The sequence below is a fragment of the Piliocolobus tephrosceles genome, chromosome 1, assembly GCF_002776525.5.
Source record: "Piliocolobus tephrosceles isolate RC106 chromosome 1, ASM277652v3, whole genome shotgun sequence".
Classification (NCBI taxonomy): Eukaryota; Metazoa; Chordata; class Mammalia; order Primates; family Cercopithecidae; genus Piliocolobus; species Piliocolobus tephrosceles.
This window is the reverse complement of record NC_045434.1, coordinates 218191920-218214963: the sequence shown is the minus strand read 5'-3', so window position 1 is coordinate 218214963 and position 23044 is coordinate 218191920. Positions and strand designations below refer to the sequence as shown.

At 51.6% G+C, this 23044-nt stretch overlaps 1 protein-coding gene and 1 pseudogene across 2 annotated transcripts in view; one reads left to right on the top strand and one right to left on the bottom strand.

Moving 5' to 3' along the window:
* Positions 1 to 3257: 3257 nt before the first annotated feature.
* Positions 3258 to 11752, bottom strand: LOC111544597 (annotated as a pseudogene). The gene is made up of 3 exons (XR_004228660.1): positions 10743 to 11752; positions 8480 to 8550; positions 3258 to 3314 (listed from the first exon to the last, which is right to left on the bottom strand). The product of XR_004228660.1 is annotated as a putative TP73 antisense gene protein 1 (transcript).
* Positions 11753 to 18065: 6313 nt separating this feature from the next.
* The window catches only part of CCDC27 (coiled-coil domain containing 27), a 23969-nt gene continuing 18990 nt past the window's right edge, over positions 18066 to 23044 (top strand). Inside the window, 4 exon segments of the mRNA XM_023215178.2 lie at positions 18066 to 18374; positions 19742 to 19868; positions 21082 to 21192; positions 22348 to 22505. Coding sequence (XP_023070946.1) covers positions 18066 to 18374; positions 19742 to 19868; positions 21082 to 21192; positions 22348 to 22505 — 705 coding nt within the window.

Genomic DNA, 23044 nt, shown 5'->3' with positions numbered 1-23044 from the left:
AAAAAAAAAAAAAAAAAAAAAAAAAAAAAAAAAAAAAAAAAAAAAACGCAGCCCAGTTCATGGCATGTTTAGCAGCAACCCTGAGACACTTTTCAGCCCTAGACCCTGAAAGGTCAGAAGGCCGTCTTATTCTTAATATGCATTTTATTTTATTACCCAATCTGCTCCTGACATTAAATAAAACTCCAAAAATTAAATTCCAGCCCTCAAACCCCACAAGAGAACTTAATGAACCTCGCCTTCAAGGTGTACAATAATAGAGCAGAGGCAGCCAAGTACCAACTTATTTCTGAGTTGCAATTCCTTGTCCCCACTGTGAGACAAACCCCAGCCCCATCTCCAGCACACAACTCCAAACACCTGAACCGCAGCTGCCGGGGTTCCTCCAGAACCTCCTCCCCGAGGAGCTTGCTACAAGTGCTGGAAATCTGGCCACTGGGCCAAGGAATACCCGCAGCCCAGGATTCCTCCTAAGCCGTGTCCCATCTGTGCAGGACCCCACTGGAAATCGGACTGTTCAACTCGCCCAGCAGCCACTCCCAGAGCCCCTGGAGCTCTGGCCCCAGGCTCTCTGACTCCTTCCCAGACCTTCTCGGCTTAGCAGCTGAAGACTGACGCTGCCCCATCGCCTCGGAAGCCTCCTGGACCATCACTGACGCTTTGGGTAACTCTTACAGTCCCCTTCTTAATCAATACGGAAGCTGCACACTCCACATTACTTTCTTTCCAAGGGTCTGTTTCCCTTGCCTCCATAACTGTTGGGGGTATTGACAGCCAGGCTTCTAAACCTCTTAAAACTCCCCAACTCTAGTGCCAACTTGGACAACATTCTTTTATACACTCCTTTTTAGTTATCCCCACCTGCCCAGTTCCCTTATTAAGCCGAGACATTTTAACTGAATTATCTGCTTCCCTGACTATTCCTAGGCTACAGCCACACCTCATTGCTGCCTTTTCCCCCAGTTCAAAGCCTCCTTTGCGTCTTCCTCTCATATCCCCCCACCTTAACCCACAAGTATAGGACATCTCTACTCCTTCCCTGGCAACCGAACACATGCCCATTACTATCCCATTAAAACCCAATCACCCTTACCCTGCTCAATGCCAATATCCCATCTCGCAGCACGCTTTAAAAGGATTAAAGCCTGTTATCACTCGCCTGCTACAACATGGCCTTTTAAAGCCTGTAAACTCCCCTTACAATTTCCCCATTTTACCTGTCCTAAAACCAGACAAGGCTTACAGGTTAGTTCAAGATCTGTACCTTATCAACCAAATTATTGCCTATCCACCCCGTAGCGCCAAACCCATATACTCTCCTATCCTCAATACCTCCCTCCACAACCCAGTATTCTGTTCTGGATCTCAAACATACTTTTCGTTACTATTCCTTTGCACCCTTCATCCCAGCCTCTCTTCACTTTCACTTAGACTGACCCTGACACCCATCAGGCTCAGCAAATTACCTAGGCTGTACTGCTGCAAGGCCTCACGCACAGCCCCCATTACTTCATTCGAGCCCAAATTTCTTCCTCATCTGTTACCTATCTCCGCATAATTCTCATACAGAAACACACGTGCTCTCCCTGCTGATCCATGTCCGGCTAATCTCCCAAATCCCAATCCCTTCTACAAAACAACTCCTTTCCTTCCTAGGCATGGTTAGTACGGACAGAATTCTTACACAAGAGCCGGGACCGCGTCCTGTAGCCTTTCTGTCCAAACGACCTTACCCTCATGTCTGCACGCAGCGGCTGCCACTGCTTTAATACTGTTAGAGGCCCTAAAAATCACAAACTATGCTCAACTCTCTACAGTTCTCATAACTTCCAAAATCTATTTTCTTCCCCAAAACATCGCTAAGCAGCTAGCGTTCCAACTTCTATCCCTCAAGGCAGTTTTCCTCCTTCACATAGGCCACTCCCACCTCCTCCCCCGCTGAAACTTCCACCTATCAATCTCTTCCCACACAAGGCAAATAGTTCTTAGACCAAGGGAAATATCTCCTTCCAGCCTCACAGGCCCATTCTATTCTGTCGTCATTTCATAACCTCTTCCATGTAGGTTACAAGCCGCTAGCCGGCCTCTTAGAACCTCTCATTTCCTTTCCATCGTGGAAATCTGTCCTAAAGGAAATCACTTCTCAGTGTTCCCTCTGCTATTCTACTACCTCTCAGGGATTGTTCAGGCCCCCTCCCTTTCCTACACATCAAGCTCGGGGACTTGCCCCTGCCCAGGACTGGCAAACTGACTTTACTCACATGTCAGAAAACTAAAATACCTCTTAGTCTAGGTAGACACTTCCACTGGATAAGTAGAGCCTTTCCCACAGGGTCTGAGAAGGCCACCGCGGTCATTTCTTCCCTTCTGTCAGACATAATTCCTCGGTTTCGCCAGTTTTGCCTCACACAGGGTCTCTTCTTCCTCTGTGAATCCTCTACCTACATGTGTCTACCTGCTAATTGGACAGGCACATGCACACTAGTTTTCCTTACTCCCAAAATTCAATTTGTAAATGGGACCAGAGAGCTCCCTGTTCCCCTCATGACACCAACACGACTAAAAAGGGTTATTCCACTAATTCCCTTGCTGGTCGGTTTAGGACTTTCTGCCTCCACTATTGCTCGGTACTGGAATAGCAGGCATTTCAACCTCTGTCACGACCTTCCGCAGCCTGTCTGATGACCTCTCTGCTGGCATCACAGACATATCACAAACTTTATCAGTCCTCCAGGCCCAAGTTGACTCTTTAGCTGCAGCTGTCCTCCAAAACTGCCGAGGCCTAGACTTACTCACTGCTGAAAAAGGAGGACTCTGTATTGTCTTGTTTTTCTAAGACCAGCCGAGCGGGTGCAAAAGAACCAGCGGGTAGGCAAGTGTAACAGCAAAACTGCACGTTTATTTTAGTAACCTAAGGTGTGTGGGAGAAATCTGTCGGCCTCCGGGGAAGGAGGCCGGCAGAGTCCCCCCGCGGTGGGGCTCTCGGACGGACTTCCCACAGTCCCGACATCCCAACAGGAGTGGGGCTGCAAGAAGGCCGCCGGGGCTGTGAGAAGGCCGCGTGGCTCAATGGCGGAGAGCGGCTTTTCTAGGAGTGGGAGGGCAATAGGTGGGGCATGGGCGTGTCAGGGGCGTTCCGCAGGTGCGACCAGGTAAATCTTGGTCTCTTCAGATTGACGTCACCTGGCGCATGCCCAGTTGGTCTGCACCCTCCCTGGGCGCCGGCTGCATTTTCGCGTGCGCCGTAAGAGTTGGTGGTGAAGAAGAACCCGGAAGTGCACCATCTTGCCTCCGTTCGTCCAAACATGTATGTTCTTAAATGAAGAGTGTTGTTTTTACCTAAATCAATCTGGCCTGGTATATGACAACGTAAAAAAAACTCAAGGATAGAGCCCAAAAACTTGCCAACCAAGGAAGTAATTACGCTGAACCCCCTTGGGCACTCTCCAATTGGACGTCTTGGGCCCTCCCAATTCTTAGTCCTTTAATACCCATTTTTCTCCTTGTTTTATTCGGACCTTTCATCTTCCGTTTAGTTTCTCAATTCATCCAAAACCGTATCCAGGCCATCACCAATCATTCTATACAACAAATGTTTCCTCTAACGACCCCACAATATCACCCCTTACCACAAAATCTTCCTTCAGCTGAATCTCTCCCACTCTAGGTTCCCACGCTGCCCCTAATCCCGCTTGAAGCAGCCCTGAGAAACACAGCCCATTCTCTCTCCATACCACCCCCCAAAAAATTTTTGCTTTGTTTTATTTTTCTTATTAATATAAGAAGGCAGGAATGTCAGGCCTCTGAGCCCAAGCCAAGCCATCGCATTCCCTGTGACTTGCTCGCATACGCCCAGATGGCCTGAAGTAACTGAAGAATCACAAAAGAAGTGTAAATGCCCTGCCTCGCCTTAACTGATGACATTCCAACACAAAAGAAGTGAAAATGGCCGGTCCTTGCCTTAAGCAATGATATTATCTTGTGAAATTCCTTTTCCTGGCTCATCCTGGCTCAAAAAGCTCCCCACTGAGCACCTTGTGACCCCCACTCCTGCCCGCCAGAGAACAACCCCCCTTTGACTGTAATTTTCCTTTACCTACCCAAATCCTATAAAACGGCCCCACCCTTATCTCCCTTCCTTGACTCTCTTTTCAGACTCAGCCCGCCTTCACCCAGGTGATTAAAAAGCTTTATTGCTCATGCAAAGCCTATTTGGTGGTCTCTTCACACAGACATGCATGACAATTAGCAGACCAAATCCAACAATGTAGGAAAAAAAAAAGACAACATGATCAAGTAGGGCTTATCACAGGAACGCAAGGTTGGTTCAACATCAGAAGATCAATCATTTATCATCTCAACAGATGCAGAAAATGCACTCACTGAAGTCAACATCTATTCATAATAATAAAAAAAAAAAAAAACTTTTGGCAAATTAGGAACAGAAAGTGAGTTCCTCAACCTAACAGAACGTATGTTAACTCAGACCTATAATGAAAGGCTGAATGCTTCCGCCCTAAGATTGAGAACAAGACAAGGCTCTTATAACTCTTAATTCAACATCACATGGCAGGTCCTCACCAGTGCAATTAGGCAAGAAAGAGAAAGGCACACTGGGAAGGAAGGAAGGGGAGGGCAAGAGGGAGGGAAGGAAGAAAGGACGGACGGAGGGAGGGAGGAAGGGCGGGCAGGTGAGAGAGAGTAAAAGTAAGAAAGTAGTCACTATGCACAGGAAAGATGATCACCAACATAGATCACAAGCCTACAACAATGTAAGAAATCTAATAAATGAGCTTAGTGAGGTCACAGAACCCAAGGTCAGTATATAAAAGTCAATCATATTTCTAGATAGTAGCACTGAACAACTGAAAACAGAAAATTAAAACAGTACCATTTTTAAAAGCACCAAAATAGGCCAGGCACGGTGGCTCACACCTGTAACCCAGCACTTTGGGAGGCCGAGGCAGGCAGATCACCTGAGGTTGGGAGTTCGAGACCAGCCTGACCAAGGTGGAGAAACCATGTCTCTACTAAAAATACAAAATTAGCTGGGCACGGTGGCTCACGCCTGTAATCCCAGCACTTTGGGAGGCCAAGGTGGGTAGATCCATCTCAAAAAAAAAAAAAAAGGCATCAAAATAACAAACATAAGATCTGGACACTGAAAAGTACATAAGATCTGGACACTGAAAACACTAATCACAGAAACCAAAGACGACCTCAATAAATGCAGAGATATGGCAACTCTCTGTGAAGATGTCCATTCTTCCCAGGCAATTCTACAGACCCAACGCAACTCCAGCTGAAATCCCAGCAGGATGTTAGTTGTGGAAACCAACGAGGGGACTCAAAAACGTATATGGAAAGGCAAAAGTTCTAGAACAGCCAAAACAATTTTGAACAAGCTGGAGGACTCCCGCAACCTCATTCCAGACCCAGCAGACAGCAACGGCAATCAAGTTGAGGTGGAACTGGTGAGAGGGCAGAGGGCCCAGTGGAGGAACAAGAGGCTGATGCTGGACACAAGTGCCAAGGCAGTTCAGAGGAGGATGGAGTCACCTCCACAGCACCCCAGTGTCTGTAACCAACTGCCCTCAAAGCAGCTGTGCTGTCCTGGCCCCGGGCTGTGGCTCTCAAAACCAACAGTCCCGGCAGCAGCCTCCTGCTGCCTGTGTTCCTGGACACAGCAGAGGTGCATTCTGCAGCCACCCCACCTACAGCCCTGTCACCGGTCCTTCCAATGATCCTCTCTGCAGTGGTTCACCTCAGCAGCTTCTGCTTCCCACACTGGTGCCCCCTGGAACCGACACAAAGGTCAAACAGCATGGGAAGTCTCCAAGAGACAGAGCTGCACGCCTGTATTCACAGCATTACTCACACGAGCCAAACAGTGGAAACAACCCCAGCGTCCACCTACAGACGAGTGGAGGAACAAAGTGTGCTATGTCCACAGCACGATGACTCTTCAGCCTTAAAGAGGTAGGAAATGCCGCCACACACCACCACACAGATGAACCCTGAGGGCTCTGTGCTGAGTGAAATAGGCCAGTCACAAAAGGACAACGATCGCACAATTCCTTTTCTGTGGGGTCCCTGGGGCAGTCAAATCCAGAGTCAGAAAGTAGAGGCCGGGCACAGTGGCTTATGCTTGTAATCCCAGCACTTTGGGAGGCCAAGGCAGGTGGATCATCTGAGGTCAGGAGTTCAAGACCAGCCTGACCAACATGGAGAAACCCCATCTCTACTAAAAATACAAAAAGTTATCTGGGCGTGGTGGCGCATGCCTGTAATCTCAGCTACTTGGGAGGGTGAAGCAGGAGAATCGCTTGAACCCGGGAGGTAGAGGTTGTGGTGAGCTGAGATTGTGCCATTGCACTCCAGCCTGGGCAACACGAGTGAAACTGCATCTCAAAAAAAAAAAAAAGGAAAGAAAGTAGAATGGGGGTCACCAGGGCTGGGGGAGGGAAAAAGGAGAGCTGCCATTTAATGGGTCCGGAGTGTCAGTTTGGGAAGATGGACAGGGCGGTGATGGCTACACAACAGTGTGAACTTAATGCCATGGAAACTCTATGCTTAAAAAATGGTCATTAGGCCGGCGTGATGTCCAGAACTCTACACTCAAACATGGTACATTAGGCCAGGCGTGATGGCTTACACCTGTAATCCCAGCATTTGGGGAGGCCAAGGCAGGTGGATCATGTGGGGAAAAGAGAGATCAGATTGTAACTGCGTCTATGTAGAATAAGGAAGACATAAGAAACTCCATTTTGATCTGTACTAAGAAAAATTGTTCTGCTCTGAGATGCTGTTAATCTGTAACTCTTGTCCCAACCCCGTGCTCACAAAAGCATATCCTGTATGGAATCAAGGTTTAAGGGATTTAGGGCCGTGCAGGATGTGCTTTGTTAAAAATGTGTTTGCAGGTAGTATGCTTTGTGAAAGTCATCGCCATTCTCCATTCTCAATTAACCAGAGACACAATGCACTGTGCAAGGCCACAGGGACCCCTGCCCAAGAAAGCCTGGGTATTGTCCAGGTTCCCCCCTCACTGAGACGGCCTAAGATAAGGCCTCATGGGAAGGGAAAGACCTTACAGTCCCCCAGTCTGACACCCACAAAGGGTCTGTGCTGAGGAGGAGAAGTGCAAGAGGAAGGCCTCTGTGCCGTTGAGATAAGAGGAAGGCATCTACCTCCTGCTTGTCCCTGTCTCGGTGTAAAACCCGATCATTCATTCTATTTACTAAAATAGGAGAAAACCGCCTATGGCTGGAGGTGAGACATGCTGGCGGCAATACTGTTTTGCTACTCTTTACTGCGCTGAGATGTTTGTGTAAAGTTAAACGTAAATCTGGCCTACGTGCACATCCAGGCACAGCACCTTTCCTTAAACTTATTTATGACAGAGTCTTTTGTTCACACGTTTTCCTGCTGACCCTCTCCCCACCATCACCCTATAGTCACACCGCATTCCCCTCACCAAAATAGTAAAGATAGTGATCAACAAATATCGAGGGAACTTAAGAGACCAGCGCCAGTGCCTATCCTCACTTGCTGAGCGCCAGTCCCCTGGACCCACTTTTCTTCCTCTATACTTTTGTCTCTGTGTCTTATTTCCTTTTCTCAGTCTCTCGTCTCCACCTTGCAAGAAATACCCACAGGTGTGGAGGGGCAGCCTCCTTTAGGATCACTTATGCTCAGGAGTTCGAGATCAGCCTGGGCAACACGATGAAACCCCATCTTTACACAAAAAATAAAAATTTGCCAGGCGTGGTGGCACACGCCTGCAGTCCCAGCTATTTGGGGTGGCTGAGGCAGGAGGATTGCCTGAACCTGGGAGGTTGAGGGTACAGTGAGCTGAGATCGTGCCGCTGCACTCTAGCCTGGGTGACAGAGCAAGACCCCATTTCCAAAAAAAAAAAAAAGTACATTTTATGTGGATTTTACCACAATTAAACCAAAACAGTAACAGATAACAGACACACAAAATGATTGGCGTGGTGGCATGCGCCTGTAGTCCCAGCTACTCCGGAGGCTGAGGCAGGAGAATCGCTTGAACCCGGCGGTGGAGGTTGCAGTGAGCCGAGATCGCACCACTGCGCTCCAGCCTGGGGGACACAGTGAGACTCCATCAGAGATTGGGAGACGCCAGATTCTAGGTGTATAAAAATATAACATATAAAGTTGGGGAGGCCATGTTAGTTACCTTTTCTACTTAACTTCTTGTTTTTATTCCCCAAATGTCCTGAAGAACAAACCCTCCCTTCCCCAGTATGATACCAATTAGCATTCCCAGGAGCCCACATCTTCCAGAACACAATTCAGGAACGCTAACCAGACCACAGCGCCCTTCCCAGGCTTCCCAGTAGTTTTTCCTTTCATGCAAACCCACCAGACACCGGCCCACATCAGCGGACAGGTACTGCCGACTAGAAACACAAGTGTGTGACCACGAGGGTGGACAGAGTGGCCCGGCCCATACCTGCTTGGAGAGCATGCATCACGATTTCAGAAGCTGCCACCGGCGGGGAGCACACAACTACTCCAGAGACGCTGCAGGAATAAAGCGGAATGTTAAGAGCGTGCTTTGAGACCTAGAACATTTCAAAATCCATGCTGCTAACACCACTCTGCAAACCATCTCAGGCACAAGAATAACACAAGAAAAAGGCCTCAACAAAGTAAATTGTGAAAACATTTCCAGTATGACTTACTTCAGAATTTGACTTGCTAATTTTGAGAAACAAAATACAGATTCCAGCCAAGTCACAGAATAGGCTTCCGTGAGTCAAATTCTATTAAGATCCTCAGGGTCAGGTGCAGGGGCTCACACCTGTAATCCCAGCACTTTGAGGTCTGGCTGAGGCAGGAGGATCCCTTGAGCCCAGGAGTTCAAGACCAGCCTGGGAAACATGGCAAAAACAAGTCTCTAGAAAAAACACTAAAAAAAATTAGCCAAGCTTGGTGTTACACACCTGTATTCCCAGCTACTCAGGAGGCTGAGGTGGGAGGATCACTTGAGCCCAGGAGGTTGAGGCTGCAGTGAGCTGTGATCGCGCCACTGCACTCCAGCCTGGGTGACAAAGCAAGACTCTTTCAAAAAAATGATCTTCAGAATGAGTCTATCTTCCCTTCCTCAGCCTACAGAGGTCAGCCTCAGGTGTAGGCTGGACAGGAGCCCGGGATTTCCGAGGACTGTGATCTCCAGCCCGGCCACACAGGTGCGTGCAGTTTGTAAAAACACACCAACTCGGGCACTTTGCTGTATCATGTATGAATGTGCGCACTCTGTGAATGTGATACCTGAGCGAAGTGTGCAAACCTGCCTAAAGCAGATGCCACACAAGATAACTGAAAACTCAAATTTGCAGGCCGGGTGCAGTGGCTCATGCCTATAGTCCCAGCACTTTGGGAGGCCGAGGCAGGCAGATCACGAGGTCAGGAGATCGAGACCATCCTGGCTAACACCGTGAAACCCCATCTCTACTAAAAATACAAATTAGCCAGGCGTGGTGGCGCACACCTGTAGTCCTAGCTACTCTGGAGGCTCAGGCAGGAGAATCGCTTGAACCCGGGAGGCAGAGCTTGCAGTGAGCCGACATTGTGCCACTGCACTCCAGCCTGGGCGACAGAGTGAGACTCCGTCTCAAAAAATAAATAAAATAAAATTTGCCAACTTTCCAAAAACACACACAAAGCGTTAGCATTCACGAACATTCTTCTCCAGTGACAATGGGCTTTGCTGAGATACAACACTGCCCAGCTGATACGTTCAGAGCCCTCCACGTATGTTAACAAGCTGGGGTCAAACTCTCCCCTTACCACGCTATTAAGACCATGTCCAAACCTGGACATGCCAAAGGTGAGCCAGGCCTGTCCTGTGAGCAGCACTGGCCAGCTCTGCGAAACACCAGGCAGTGCCCAGCCCAGGCCTGAACACGGGCTGCACCTGACCCCGGGGCTGGGTGGCTGCCCAGAGCCCGTCTACTTGCCGTGGTTGTCCACACCCTGTGGGCAGCAAGCATAGATGTTGCTCCAGCTGCTGGAGACACTGCTCCTGAACAGGGTGGACATGTCACACCCAGCCGCTCCAGTGAAGCGAGCAAGCCAGGACCCCATCGCAAAGGTTGCACATTCAAAATATCCCAAATCCAGCCACACTGCTGCCCTGGTCCAAGCCCAGCATGCCTCACTGGCCCCACAATACCCCTCACTGGTGTCCCTGCGTCCTTCTCCTCCGCCCCCTGAGTGTGAGCTCAAACCAAACCAACCCCTGGTGGCTTTCAAAGCCTCTGGGTGGCCCCCAGGCTCCTTGGGCCTGGGACCTCACTGCCCAGCCCTCACCCTGAGTTCACTCCATTCCTGCCGGTACGGCCACTCGGCTACATCAACACCTGGAGAAGACTCAGTGTCCTCTTTGTAGAGTGTGCTCATCCCCAGATACCCCCATGGCCATCTCACTCACCCACCTAGGTCCCTGCTCCAATGCCCCCTCCTCAGAGTCTTCCCCAGCCATCTCACCTAAAACAGCACTCCCACCAGCCTCCCTCTCCCAACGGCATGAGTTCTCTCCACTGAGTTTATTGCTACTGATGTATTGAGATCTACTCATCTGCCTCTGCACCCAATTCAGCAGCACAAGGACGGGGGCTTTGCAGCATTCAGAGCCATTTCTCCAGCCCCCAGGACAGTGCCCGGCACACAGCAGGTGTTCCGTGAACCTCTGCTGACAAGTGAAACTGTACCGCTGGTCGTTGAGGAAAATGTCCGCATCCTGTTCCCGAACCACTCTGGTGTTGGCCAAATGCTCAGCTCTGAAGGCTTACTCCACACCACACAGCTGGTCCTCCACCACGTACAGCAAGCAGCAGCCGTTCTCACCCACCACACTCTGCAGCAGTGCTGGGCTCCCAAAGCCCACCCCAAAGACGGCCAGGCCAAGGTGGCCGGCCACCCTGGCTCCAAAGTCATGAGAGCATCTCAGGCCTCCTCCACGGAGCACCCTATGGGAGGGAGGCTTCGGAAAATCTCTGGCTGGTCTGCTCTGGGGGCACTGCTGGTGTCTTCACTTGGAAAGCAGAAAACACCGAAAGGTGGCCGGTGGAGGTAGATGGTGTTGCATCCTCCTGGGCAGACAAGTCACTTGTGGTGATGCTGATGGCAGTAGGGTTGACAGGGAGCAGAGACGTGCGGCCCACGGCGGGAGGAGGTACCGTGCCAATGCTGGGACTGCCTGAGAGAATGAGCTGAGGCTGAGGCTGATGGGGCAAAGGCAGGTGGCAAGGGTGTGCGGGAAGGCCGGTGGCAGTGAGATCCGAGGCGGCTGAGCTGGACAAAAGACACATTCATTTAAGCAAAGTGGTAGGACTTACAGCACCCAGTTCACAATCATCTCAGAGGATCAAGAGTGGGGAGTCACCCTGCAGACCAGTATGTATCTGGCTTGTGATAAGGCAGCATTCAGGTGGCCACGCACACTTTAACAAAACTGCAAGACTTCCCAGGGTTACTCCCCAAGTGGGCAAGCCACTAGCAGATCCGTAAACATAGTGTCATCAGGCGGCCTGTCCACATATTTTGGAAACTTTTGCAGGGCAGAGAATCCTAATATAGCCGGCAGCCCGTTGGGATGTCTCCTGAAATACCAGCGTTGGCACTGACACTTACATGAGAATGGGCGTCCGCAGGCCGTGCTGCCGATGAGTCTGCGGTTCCTGTAGTGCCTGCCCGAGGACAGGTGCTCCCTCGGTGCTCCAGGATGCGGTCCCTCCGCACGCGCATAGGCAGCTCGCAGGCCCTGCAGTAAAGGGTCTCCACCGCAGACGTGTCCCCAGACCCACTGTGCTCAATCAGGTGCTGCTTCACCACCAGGTCGGTGAACTCCGCCGCGCAGTCGTGTAAAGCCTTCTTTTTCCGGCCCATTGTCGGGTCCGGGATGGAAACGGAGGCAGCCTTGACCCCCGACCGAGGGACCCGTGGGATCTGCGCTCACCGCCCTGCGAGCAGAGGCGTTCGTGTCGGAGGCCCCACACTTGGGGAGCGGGGAGCTGTGGTCTCTGGTGGTCCCCCAGGAGGAGGAGGAGGGACGGGGCAGGTGGGAAGGATGAGCGCTCCCGCGTGCGGCGGTGGCTGGAGTGGGTCCCTCCGAGCTGGAGTGGTCTCCGAGGGGCGGCGGAAGCTCGGAGGGGGCGGGTCCCTGAGGGCCGGGGGCCAGGGCGATCCCACCTGGAGAAGCCTCGCGGGCGAGAAGAGGGTCCCTTCCTGCGGGGGCAGACGGAGACGCGGGAGTCTTCCCCGAGAGGTGACCGAGGCCAGTCAGCGGCCCCGGGGGCCCAAGGCCGGGGACTCTCGGCGGCCGGTGGACGGGCAGGGCCGGCCCGCCTGGGTAGGCGGCGGGGTGAAGGTTTCCGGGGCCCGAGGCGGCAACGTGCTGCCGCCGCCGCCAGCTCCGACTGCCACCCGCCGGGCAACCGGCCCATCCCCGGCTCCCATCTAGAGATCCGCACCCGGGTGCTGCGGCGCCGCAGTTTAAAGCCCGTGAGATCCCGCAACAACCCGGATCCGGAAGCGCGGGGGGCAGAGCGGGGCGAGGTCAGGGGTGGGACCTTCCGCGCAGAGGCAGGGCCAAGTCGAAGGAGGTTCAGGGCGCGGGGCGGGGCTCCGGCCGAGGGGCGGGATCTTGGGCGTGGGGGCGGAGCCTGCGAGGGGCGTAGAGATCTGACGGGTCCCAGATGCACCTGCACTCACGTGCTGACCGCCCCACCTTAGGCGGTTTCTCTGGGCTCGTTATCTCCAAGTGGAGTCACTATCCCCACAGGATTTCCCCGATTGGCAGGAGGGTTTTCTTTTCTTATTAAGAAAATAAAATTGACTTTGCAATTTACAACTTTTTTTTTTTTTTACAGTAACCAAAATTCTTAGGCTTGTTAGTATTTGACTTTCCACTCAGTTTTTGTTGTTTTGTTTTTGGTTTTTGGGTTTTGGGTTTTTTTGAGACTGAGTCTCCCTCTATCACCCAGGTGGGAGTGCAGTGGCATTATCTCGGCTCACTGCAACCTCTGCCTCCCGGGTTCAAGCGATTCTCCTGCCTCAGCCCCCCGAGTAGCTGGGACTAAAGGCGCAAGTTTTATCAGTAAAGACCCTGAAGGCCCAGGCTGCTTTTCCGTGAGTACAAAGACACAACACCTGTGGGAGGTGTGGGCCCAGGCGAGGGATGCCGAGCTCACACGACCCCTAGGCCTAGGTAGCAAATAGATGCACGTGTGCCTTTCACACTCCAACCTCACTTCACACTGGCCCACCCACTCCTTGCTCTGGGAAATGAGGACGCAGCAGGAGATACCTGTAGCTAACACACACACACCTTGCCCCCTGCAATGGCCAGACTTCCAGGGCTGCCTCGCTTCCCAGATACATTTTCAGGTGCCACTTGTAGGGTCCAGCCCTACGGGGCTTAGCGGGTGTTCTCTCCGTGTGCAGAGATGAGAGATTGTAATAAATAAAGGTACAAGACAAAGAGATAAAGAGAAAGCAGCTGGGCCCGGGGGACCACTACCATGAAGACGCGGAGACCAGTAGTGGCCCCAAACGGCTGGGCTCACTGATATTTATTGCATACAAGACAAGGGGGCAGGGTAAGGAGGGTGAATCTTCCAAGTGATTGACAAGGTGAAGCAAGTCATGTGATTACAGAATAGTGAGCCCTTCCCTTTTAGGTAGCCCAAGCAGAGAGATGAGACAGCATACGTCAGCGTTTTCTTCTCTGCACTTATAAGAGAGATCAAAGACTTTAAGACTTTCACTATTTCTTCTACCTCTATCTACTACGAACTCCAAAGAGGAACCAGGAGTACGGGAGGAGCATGAACGTGGACAAGGAGCGTGACCGTTGAAGCACCGCACCACAGGGAGGGGTTTAGGCCTCTGGGTGACTGCGGGCAGGCCTGGATCATATCCAGCCTCCCACAAGAAGCTGGTGGAGCAGAGTGTTCCCTGACTCCTCCAAGGAAAGGAGACTTCTTTGGTGATCTGCTAAGTAACAGGTGCCTTCCCAGTCACTGGCGTTACCACTTGACCAAGGAGCCCTCAAGCGGCTTTTATTGCAGGCGTAACAGAAGGCTCACCTCTTGCCTTCTAGGTCACTTCTCACAATATCCCTTCAGTACCTGACCCTATACCTGCCGGTTACTTCTAAGTTATGTTAGTGATGCAACAAAGGGTAATATTAAAAGCTAATGACTAAAATGTTTATAATAATGATTGATAATTGTTCATGATCATCTCTATAATTTGTATTATGACTATCCTTATTCTATTTTCTTTATTATACTGAAACAGTTTGTGCCTTCAGTTTCTTGCCTCAGCACCTAGGTAATCCTCCGCCCACAGCCACTGGCCTGCATTTAATCCAACTCCAAACATACCTTCTAGATCTGGGGGAAATCTAGCCATTTTCACACGAAGTGACAAGACAAGAAGCTTTGATTTGTTTGTATACATTGAATGTCGGTCCCAAGATAAGCTTTCTATTTAATATTGGCTTCTCTATCAATCAGACTGTCACCATGAGTTTCTGGTAACTGAACCAGAAATCGACTTGAGTGTTTTAATAGACGAGGAGTCTGTTGAACAGCATTTCAGAGACCAATGTAAAAGCAAAGCACAATACATGTGATTTTCAAACATGCTGGACCTCAGGCCAATGTGATAACATTTCCTGTGGTCCAAGTCCCCAGAACAATTAGAAATTGCATATGGAAGACTACAAAATAATTGCCAGAAGAGAAATTGGCAAAGCAAGCATTCTTTCTCAGTATTTGAGGCCGGTAAAAGTGCTTTATTTCTTTTTTTTTTTTTTTTTTTTTTTTTTTGAGACGGAGTCTCGCTCTGTTGCCCGGGCTGGAGTGCAGTGGCCGGATCTCAGCTCACTGCAAGCTCCGCCTCCCGGGTTCACGCCATTCTCCTGCCTCAGCCTCCCGAGTAGTTGGGAATACAGGCGCCCACCACCTCACCCGGCTAGTTTTTTTTTGTATTTTTTAGTAGAGACGGGGTTTCACCGTGTTAGCCAGGATGGTCTCGATCTCCTGACCTCGTGATCCGCCCGTCTCGGCCTCCCAAAGTGCTGGGATTACAGGCGTGAGCCACCACGCCCGGCCCTTTATTTCTTATTAAAATACAGTATGTGTCACTTAATAACAGGGATATGTTTTGAGAAGTGCATCATTAGGCAATTAATTTCATCATCCTGCAGAATCATACTGTGTGCTCACACAAACGTAGGTGGTTTACAGCCTAGTCCACACCTAGGCTATATGCTATACCTGTTGCTTAGGCTGCAAACCTGTACAGCATGTTCCTGAGTACTATAGGCAGTTGGAACACAACGGTATGTGTGTATCTACACATGCCTAAACACAGAAAAGGTACAGTGAAAATACACTATTAGATTATTATTTTTTTTTTTTTTTTTTTTTTTTGAGACACAGTCTTGCTCTGTCGCCCAGGCTGGAGTGCAGTGGTGCAATCTGGGCTCACTGCAAGCTCCGCCTCTTGGGCTAACGCCATTCTCCTGCCTCAGCCTCCCGAGTAGTTGGGACTACAGGCGCCCACCACCATGCCCAGCTAATTTTTGTATTTTTAGTAGAGACGGGGTTTCACCATATTAGCCAGGATGGTCTCGATCTCCTGACCTTGTGATCCGCCCGCCTCAGCTTCCCAAAGTGCTGGGATTACAGGTGTGAGCCACCACGCCCAGCCAAAATACAGTATTAGACTCCTAAGACACTGCCATTGTATTGGTCTGTCATTTGGTCTATCATTGACCAAAATTTCATTATTTGGTATATGACTGTAGGTAAAAAATTCAAATATATACTAGGCTTGTTTTGTACTTTTATATTTAGATGCAAAAAACTGAAAGAGATTTTTGGATGGTAAATATTTTTTATAAAGTCATATTGGAAAGGATGGGGTCATGAATTTCTATGGGGAAAAGAAAGATCAGATTGTAACTGTCTGTGCAGAAAAGGAAGACACAAGAAACTCTATTTTGATCTGTACTAAGAAAAATTGTTCTGCTTTGAGATGCTGTTCATCTGTAACTTTAGCCCCAACCCTGTGCTCACAGAAACATGTGCTGTATGGAATCAAGGTTGAATGGATTTAGGGCTGTGCAGGATGTGCCTTGTTAACAGTATGTTTGCAGGCAGGATGCCTGGTAAAAGTCATTGCCTTTCTCCATTCTCTATTAACCAGGGGCACAGTGCACTGTGGAAAGCCACAGGGACCTCTGCCCGAGAAAGCCAGGTATTGTCCAAGGTCTGCCCCCACTGAGACAGCCTGAGATATGGCCTCGTGGGAAAGCAAAGACCCTACATCCCCCAGCCCGACACCCATGAAGGGTCTGTGCTGAGGAGGAGAAGAGGAAGAGGGGGGGCTCTTTGCAGTTGAGATAAGAGGAAGCTTTCTAGCTCCTGCTCGTCCCTGGGAATGGAATGTCTCAGTGTAAAGCTGACCATTCGTTCTATTCTGAGACAGGCGAAAACCGCCCTGTGGCTGGAGGCGAGATATGCTGGCAGCAATACTGCTCTGTTACTCTTTGCTACGCTGTTTGTGTAAAGTGAAACATAAATCTAGCCTACATGCACATCCGGGCACAGTACCTTTCCTTGAACTTATTCATGACACAGATTCCTTTGCTCACATGTTTCCCTGCTGACCTTTTCCTCACCATCACCCTGTTGCCCTGCCACACTCCCCTCACCAAGATAGTAAAAACAGGGATCCATAAATACTGAAGGAACTCAAGAGACCAGCGCCAGTGCAAGTCCTTGCATGCTGAGTGTGCCAGTCCCCTGGGCTCACTGTTCTTTCTCTATACTTTGTCTCTGTGTCTTATTTCTTTTCTCAGTCTCTCATCTTCACCTGACGAGAAATACCCACAGGTGTGGAGGGGCAGCCTCCCTTCAAACTTCCTTCAGTCAGCAAGCAGAGAAGCCTTTCTTCCCACTCAGACCCCAATCAAGGCTTCTGAAAGTAGGGGTTTTGTCTTTCTCTCCTGAAAAGATGTCCTGAGGTAGGCATTTGAAGCCTGGAAAATCATTCCCAGGGAGCCAGACTTCTCTCTGTCTTCTAGGAATTTCTTGGCCAAATGGTTCTAATCTCAGAACCCACCCCCTAAACCTTTTCTAATACAATTACTGTCTTCAGGCCAGCACGTGGAGACAGATTTGAGCTGGACTCCTGTGTCCTTGGGAGCTGACTTTTCTTTTTTCCTTTTCTTTACTTTTTTTTGAGATAGGGTCTCACTCTGTAGCCCAGGCTGGAGTGCAGTGACGCGAACACAGCTCACTGCAACCTCGACCTCCCCAGGCTCAGGTGATCCTCTCACCTCAGCCTCCTGAGGAGCTGGGACTACAGGTGTGTGCCACCATGCCTGGCTAATTAAAAAAAAAAAAAAAATTAACTCCTGGGTTCAAGCATTCCTCCCACCTGGGCCTCCCAAAGTGCTGGGATTACAGGATTGAGCCACCACACCCAGCCCAGAAGCCAACCTTCAGTATTGAGCTTTGCTCTTCCCAAAACCTGATGTCAGAGCACTGGCCTCCAGCGCATCCAGCCGTGGGTCCCTTTTGCTGCATAACGGTTTCTTTTTTTTTTTTTTTTTTTTTTTTTTGAGATGGAGTCTCACTGTATCGCCCAGGTTGGACTGCAGTGGCCGGATCTCAGCTCATTGCAAGCTCCGCCTCCCGGGCTTACGCCATTCTCCTGCCTCAGCCTCCCGAGTAGCTGGGACTACAGGCGCCCACCACCTCGCCCGGCTGGTTTTTTGTATTTTTAGTAGAGACGGGGTTTCACCGTGTTAGCCAGGATGGTCTCGATCTCCTGACCTCGTGATCCACCCATCTTGGCCTCCCAAAGTGCTGGGATTACAGGCTTGAGCCACCGCGCCCGGCCTCTGCATAACGGTTTCTATGGAGACATCTGTGATGCCACCACTGCTCCCAGGAACCTACAGGACCTGGAGCTCTGGAAGCCGATCTCCTCCCACTGGACCAGCTAGCAGGTTCATGTTCGAGGCCATTTTCCCCTCAACGCCTCACGCCAGGCTGAAGAGAGATCCACGGGAATAGCTGGGCCTGTCCTCATTCAGGTCCACATTCAGGCAGCAAAGCTCACTTGGTCTTTGCCTCATGTTACCTAAGAAGGCCAGCCCATCTGAGAGGCACAGTTTGATGTCCAGCTCGATGGCCAGGGGCATGATGCTCCTCCAGAACATGGCCAGCCGGGACGCCCAGTGCCCAGAATGGAAACTGCACCAAAAGCCACACACGCTCAGCAAGTCAGTCCAGACCATCAGCCGCTACTACAGGAAGACGGTATGGGGTCCTGGGAGGAGGACTGCCACGGGCCTTGTGGTGACCTGCTTCTCCTTCTCCCCAAGGACCCATAGAGCTGTCAGCCCACAAAGCATTCCACAGGCCTTCTGCTGATGGGTTACCAAAGGGAGATTCCAGGCAGGCAACGAATTGAGTGCTAGTGGTGGAAAGAGCCCTGAGGTCCTCTCCCTTTCTGAAGGGCCTGGTGCCTTAGTCCCCATGTGCCACTGGCTTCTTCTGGGTTAGCTGCTTTGGCTGGTCCTCCCCTCTTGCAGACCTTGGCTCCCGGTGCTCTGGTTGGCCAAGGGGAGAAGATGCATAGTTTGCCCCAAGACTCCTGACGTGCATCTTGAAAAGGAGAGTGAAGGGGAGATAATGTGGAAGGCGACCTCAGCCAGGCAGGTACACTGTGCCACTGTGTATTAGGGGAGCCCCAGATGGTCACCCCGGCTCCTGGCAGCTTCCTGGGTGAATGCATTGCCTGGACCTAGTGGACTGTGGTTTCTTTTTTTCTTTTTTCTTTTTCTTTTTTTTTTGAGATGGAGTTTCAATCTTGTCGCCCAGGCTGGAGTGCAATGGCGCGATCTCGGCTCACCACAACCTCTGCCTCCCGGGTTCAAGTGATTCTCCAGTCTCAGCCTCTCAAGTAGCTGGGATTACAAGCATGTGCCACGACACCCGGCTAACTTTGTGTGTGTGTGTGTGTGTGTGTGTGTGTGTGTGTGTGTGTTTTTGATAGAGACAGGGTTTCTCCATGTTGGTCAGGCTGATCTTGAACTCCCAACCTCAGGTGATCCGCCCACCTTGGCCTCCCAAAGTGCTGGGATTCCAGGCGTGAGCCACCGCACCCGGCCAGGTTATGGTCCCTGAAGTGGGTCTGCGTGGCTCTTGCTGAGTATCCAGTGTGCTGGAGAGGGGACGGAGGGGACACACCGCTGCAGCCTGCACACACGCAGGCCCTTTCAACCCCAGTGGGAGAGTAGCTTAGTGCCCATGACCAGCAGCATGTGTGGGTGTGGGGGAGCCTGTCCGTGAATCTCAGCCGCAGTCAGGCAGAAGCAGGGCCCCCATCTGTCTAGGCCTCAGGGTCCCCAAGAGGCTCTTGGTGGGCAGCCAGAGCTCCAGAGCAAGGAGGTTGTGGGCAGGTCTCTGGGGAGGCCTGAGGGGCAGCACGGTGTCCTGGGCGGGGCTCTGCGTCCACATACTGCTCACAGGCACCTGGGCGGGGCTCTGCGTCCACATACTGCTCACAGGCACCTGCCATTGGGGTGACTGGTGATGGTTTAGGGAAGCAGGGTCTGCCCTTGGATGGACTGGCCTAGAGTCAGGGGCCTTCTGCACCTGTCTTATTTTCCCCGCTCTGCCAGAGTGAACCCAAGGATGCCACCAGCCTCACCAGCTTCATGTCCAAAATGGAGGAACTTCGAAGGGTCTTCCCCAGGCGTCCTGACTGCCCCCAGTTCAGGACCAGGGCCACATCCATGTCCCACTGTGGTAAGAGCCCCCCCACCAGGGCCGCCTGTGAAACTGCCTGTCAGAGTCGAGGGGCCGGGGGAGGACTTGCTGCACCCATCAGTCTGTGAGCAGCCACCAGAGTTGGCCTCCACGGTGGCCCCAGCTGCTGCTTTTGAAACCCGCCCTGTGCACAGGGAGCCAGGGCAGCAGTGAGGCTGCAGGTGGAGGGAGGCCCGCTTCTCCTGGCCACTGTGATTATGATTTGTCTCCCCAGACTTCTTGCTTTTCTATTGTCTCACCCACTAAAAATTCAGTAGGGTCAGGGGCTAGGGGAGTGGAGATGGTTGAAGATTCTGGCAGCTTCAGGAAAGAATCCCATAAAGCCAGATAGCTCACTAGGGACAGAGCCCCTGGGGAGCCCCAGCAGCTGTCCGGTCCAACCCCTCACTGCTCCGATGAGAACAGGAGGCTCAGAGCAGGCAGCTGCCGAGCTCCGTGGTCACCTGGGGGACGCTGCCCAGAGCCAAGGCTTTATCCCAGCATCTGCTCCTGGACTTGGACTGGTTCCATGTCCCCACACAAGACACCTTAGGGATGGTGAGCTTGAGCTGAATTCCTGTGACCAGTAGCCAAGCCAAGGTGGGGGTTGTGGGGAGGGGGTCCCGTGCTGTCCACGAATCTCAGCCGGCATCAGGCAGAAGCAGGGCCCCCACCTTTCTAGGCTTCAGGCCCCCCTCCGCCTCAGCAAGAGGGTCTCCGCAGCGGCCAGGGCTCCAGGACCAGGGATTGTTGTGGGCAGGTCTCTGGGGAGGCTGAGGGGCTGCATGGTGTCCTGGGCGTGGGGTCTGCGTCCACATACTGCTCATAGGCAGTTGCCATTGGGGCGCTTTGTGATGGTTTAGGGGAAACAGGGTCTGCCTTGGATGGGCTGGTCTGGAGGTGGGGGAGCTTCTGTTCAACCTTTAGGAGGGCATGTTTTTACCGAAGGAAAGTGGGGTCTGCCCTCCAGGGGACAGGGGGCATCAACTAGAGAAAATCAGCCACACTCGGGTCTGTTGAGGCGGAGACACCAAGGCAGGCAGGAGGATGAAGCCCACCCTTTGGTTCAGCCCCTTGCTCAGTCCCATGCATCCATTAGAAAAAGCTACCTGTGCCCCTCCCTGGTACTTAAGGATAAATAAGAGTCTGCCCTGGAGTTCTTGGGGAGATGAGACCACAGCAGTCACCAGATGGCATCTTTAACACTCTGCAGGTTCACCCACCGAGGCCGATTTGTCCGGGGAGATTGACAACGGCTCAGAGACCTGGAGGGGCACCCGGGACCTGCTCTTGGCCAGGCAGGGTTCGGATATGAACCTGGATGGTGAGGGAACCCCTAGGGCCTCTGCCTGCACCTGCTGGGCCCCTGAGCTCGAGGCCTGCTTCTTGCAGGGTCATTGCTTATGCCATGTGGAATTCCCTTCCAGGACTGCCTGCCTCCTGAGGAGTCACACAGAAAGGCCCCCGGGCTCCCTTATGCAGAACTAGCCCTGCCTTGCCTGACAGCTTAGGCTGCAGTCCCCCCAGGACCATGGCCCCTTGTCTTTAGGAAAAATTGTAGTTGAAAGTTTTGTCCCCTCGGCCCTTACCCAGAGGCTGATGGGTGCATCCCTCACCGTGGGTAGAGACCCCTCAGGACACTGTTCCCGCAGACAGGTGTGCCCGTTTCCATTTACCAAGAGGAAATTCACAGCACCGAGTTTCCTTTCTTGCCTTAATTGGAGGAAACCTAGAGTCTGCAGTGACCAGCTGCCCTGAGGCTCAGGAAGGTGGAGAATCCCCTCCCTCCCCTCAGTTTAAAGATGGAGAAACTGGGCTGGGCACAGTGGCTCACGCCTGTAATCCCAGCACTTTGGGAGGCCGAGGTGGGTGGATCATGAGGTCAGGAGTTCAAGACCTGCCTGGCCAAGCTGGTGAAACCCCGTCTCTACTAAAAATACAAAAAAAAAAAAAAAAAAAAAAAAATTAGCCGGGCATGGTGGCGGGCGCCTGTAATCCCAGCTACTCGGGAGGCTGAGGCAGAGAATTGCTTGAATTTGGTAGGCAGAGGTTACAGTGAGTTGAAATCGTGCCATTGCACTCCAGCTTGGGAGACAGAGTGAGACTCCATCTCAAAAAGAAAAAAAAAAAAGGTGGGGAAACTAAGGCCCCAGGAGGGGACAAGCAACCAGGTGTGCAGGGACAGCATCAGGATGACCCCCTTGTTCCGACTCCCAGCTCTGGCTGCTCTGTCCTGGGTGTCTCGGCCGGAGCTTCCACACCTTCCTTCACTCCCTCAGCACACGCACTGGGCTGGGTGTGGGCGCCCAGTGTGTCCTCAAAGTGAGGTGACAAGAGCTAGGAGACAGATCGGAGTCCGTCTGGGCAGACAGGGGTTTCCGAGGGAAGTCTCAGAAGGGTGGACATCGTCATCCAAGAGGCCAGAGGAGCTCGGCAGGGAAGGGTCTTGTTTCTCATTCGGCCTCTGCTATCACCACAGGGCACCTCCTTCCCTTCAGTAAGAGCGCCTGCGAGTTCAATTACTTGAGGAAGAAGAGCAAATCTCAGACTTTGAGTCCGGTCAGCAGCAGCTCAGTCGCATCCCAGAGCTGCTCGAGAAAGAGGATGCCCTGGTACCTCTCAGTCATCCATGAGAAGGTACTGGCGGAGAGGGTGCAAATCCCAGTTCCCTGCTCCCTCGCTCTGCTTCCGGCTGGGAGGACAGCCCTGCCCCCTGACAGGCTCTGGTTCTAGTATCTGGTTAGCTGCATCAAGCAGGTCCCCATGGCCTAAAATGACCTCCAGACCCCCTGCTTTGACAAAGCTCCTCACTCCTGTCCATCCTTACCCCAGTGGGTGGCAGTTACGCCGGCATGCAACTCAGACTCACTGGCACGCACGACCTCCAGCCATTCACACATCTTTGCACCCACACACTCTACTTCAGAGAATGTATTCTAAATAAAAATCATAACAGGAATAACCAGCTTGATTTATGTACAAGTTGATTCATTGTAGTGTCATTTTTAAGTCTATATTTATAAGAAAGACTGACCTATATTTTCACTGTCTTATAATTCCCTCATCAAATCTTAGTATCAAAGTTATTCTGGCTTCATTAAAATGAAAGAAAAGGCTGGAAAACAGTTACTTTTTTTCTTTTTATTTATTTTCTTTTTTTTTTTTTTTTTTTTTTT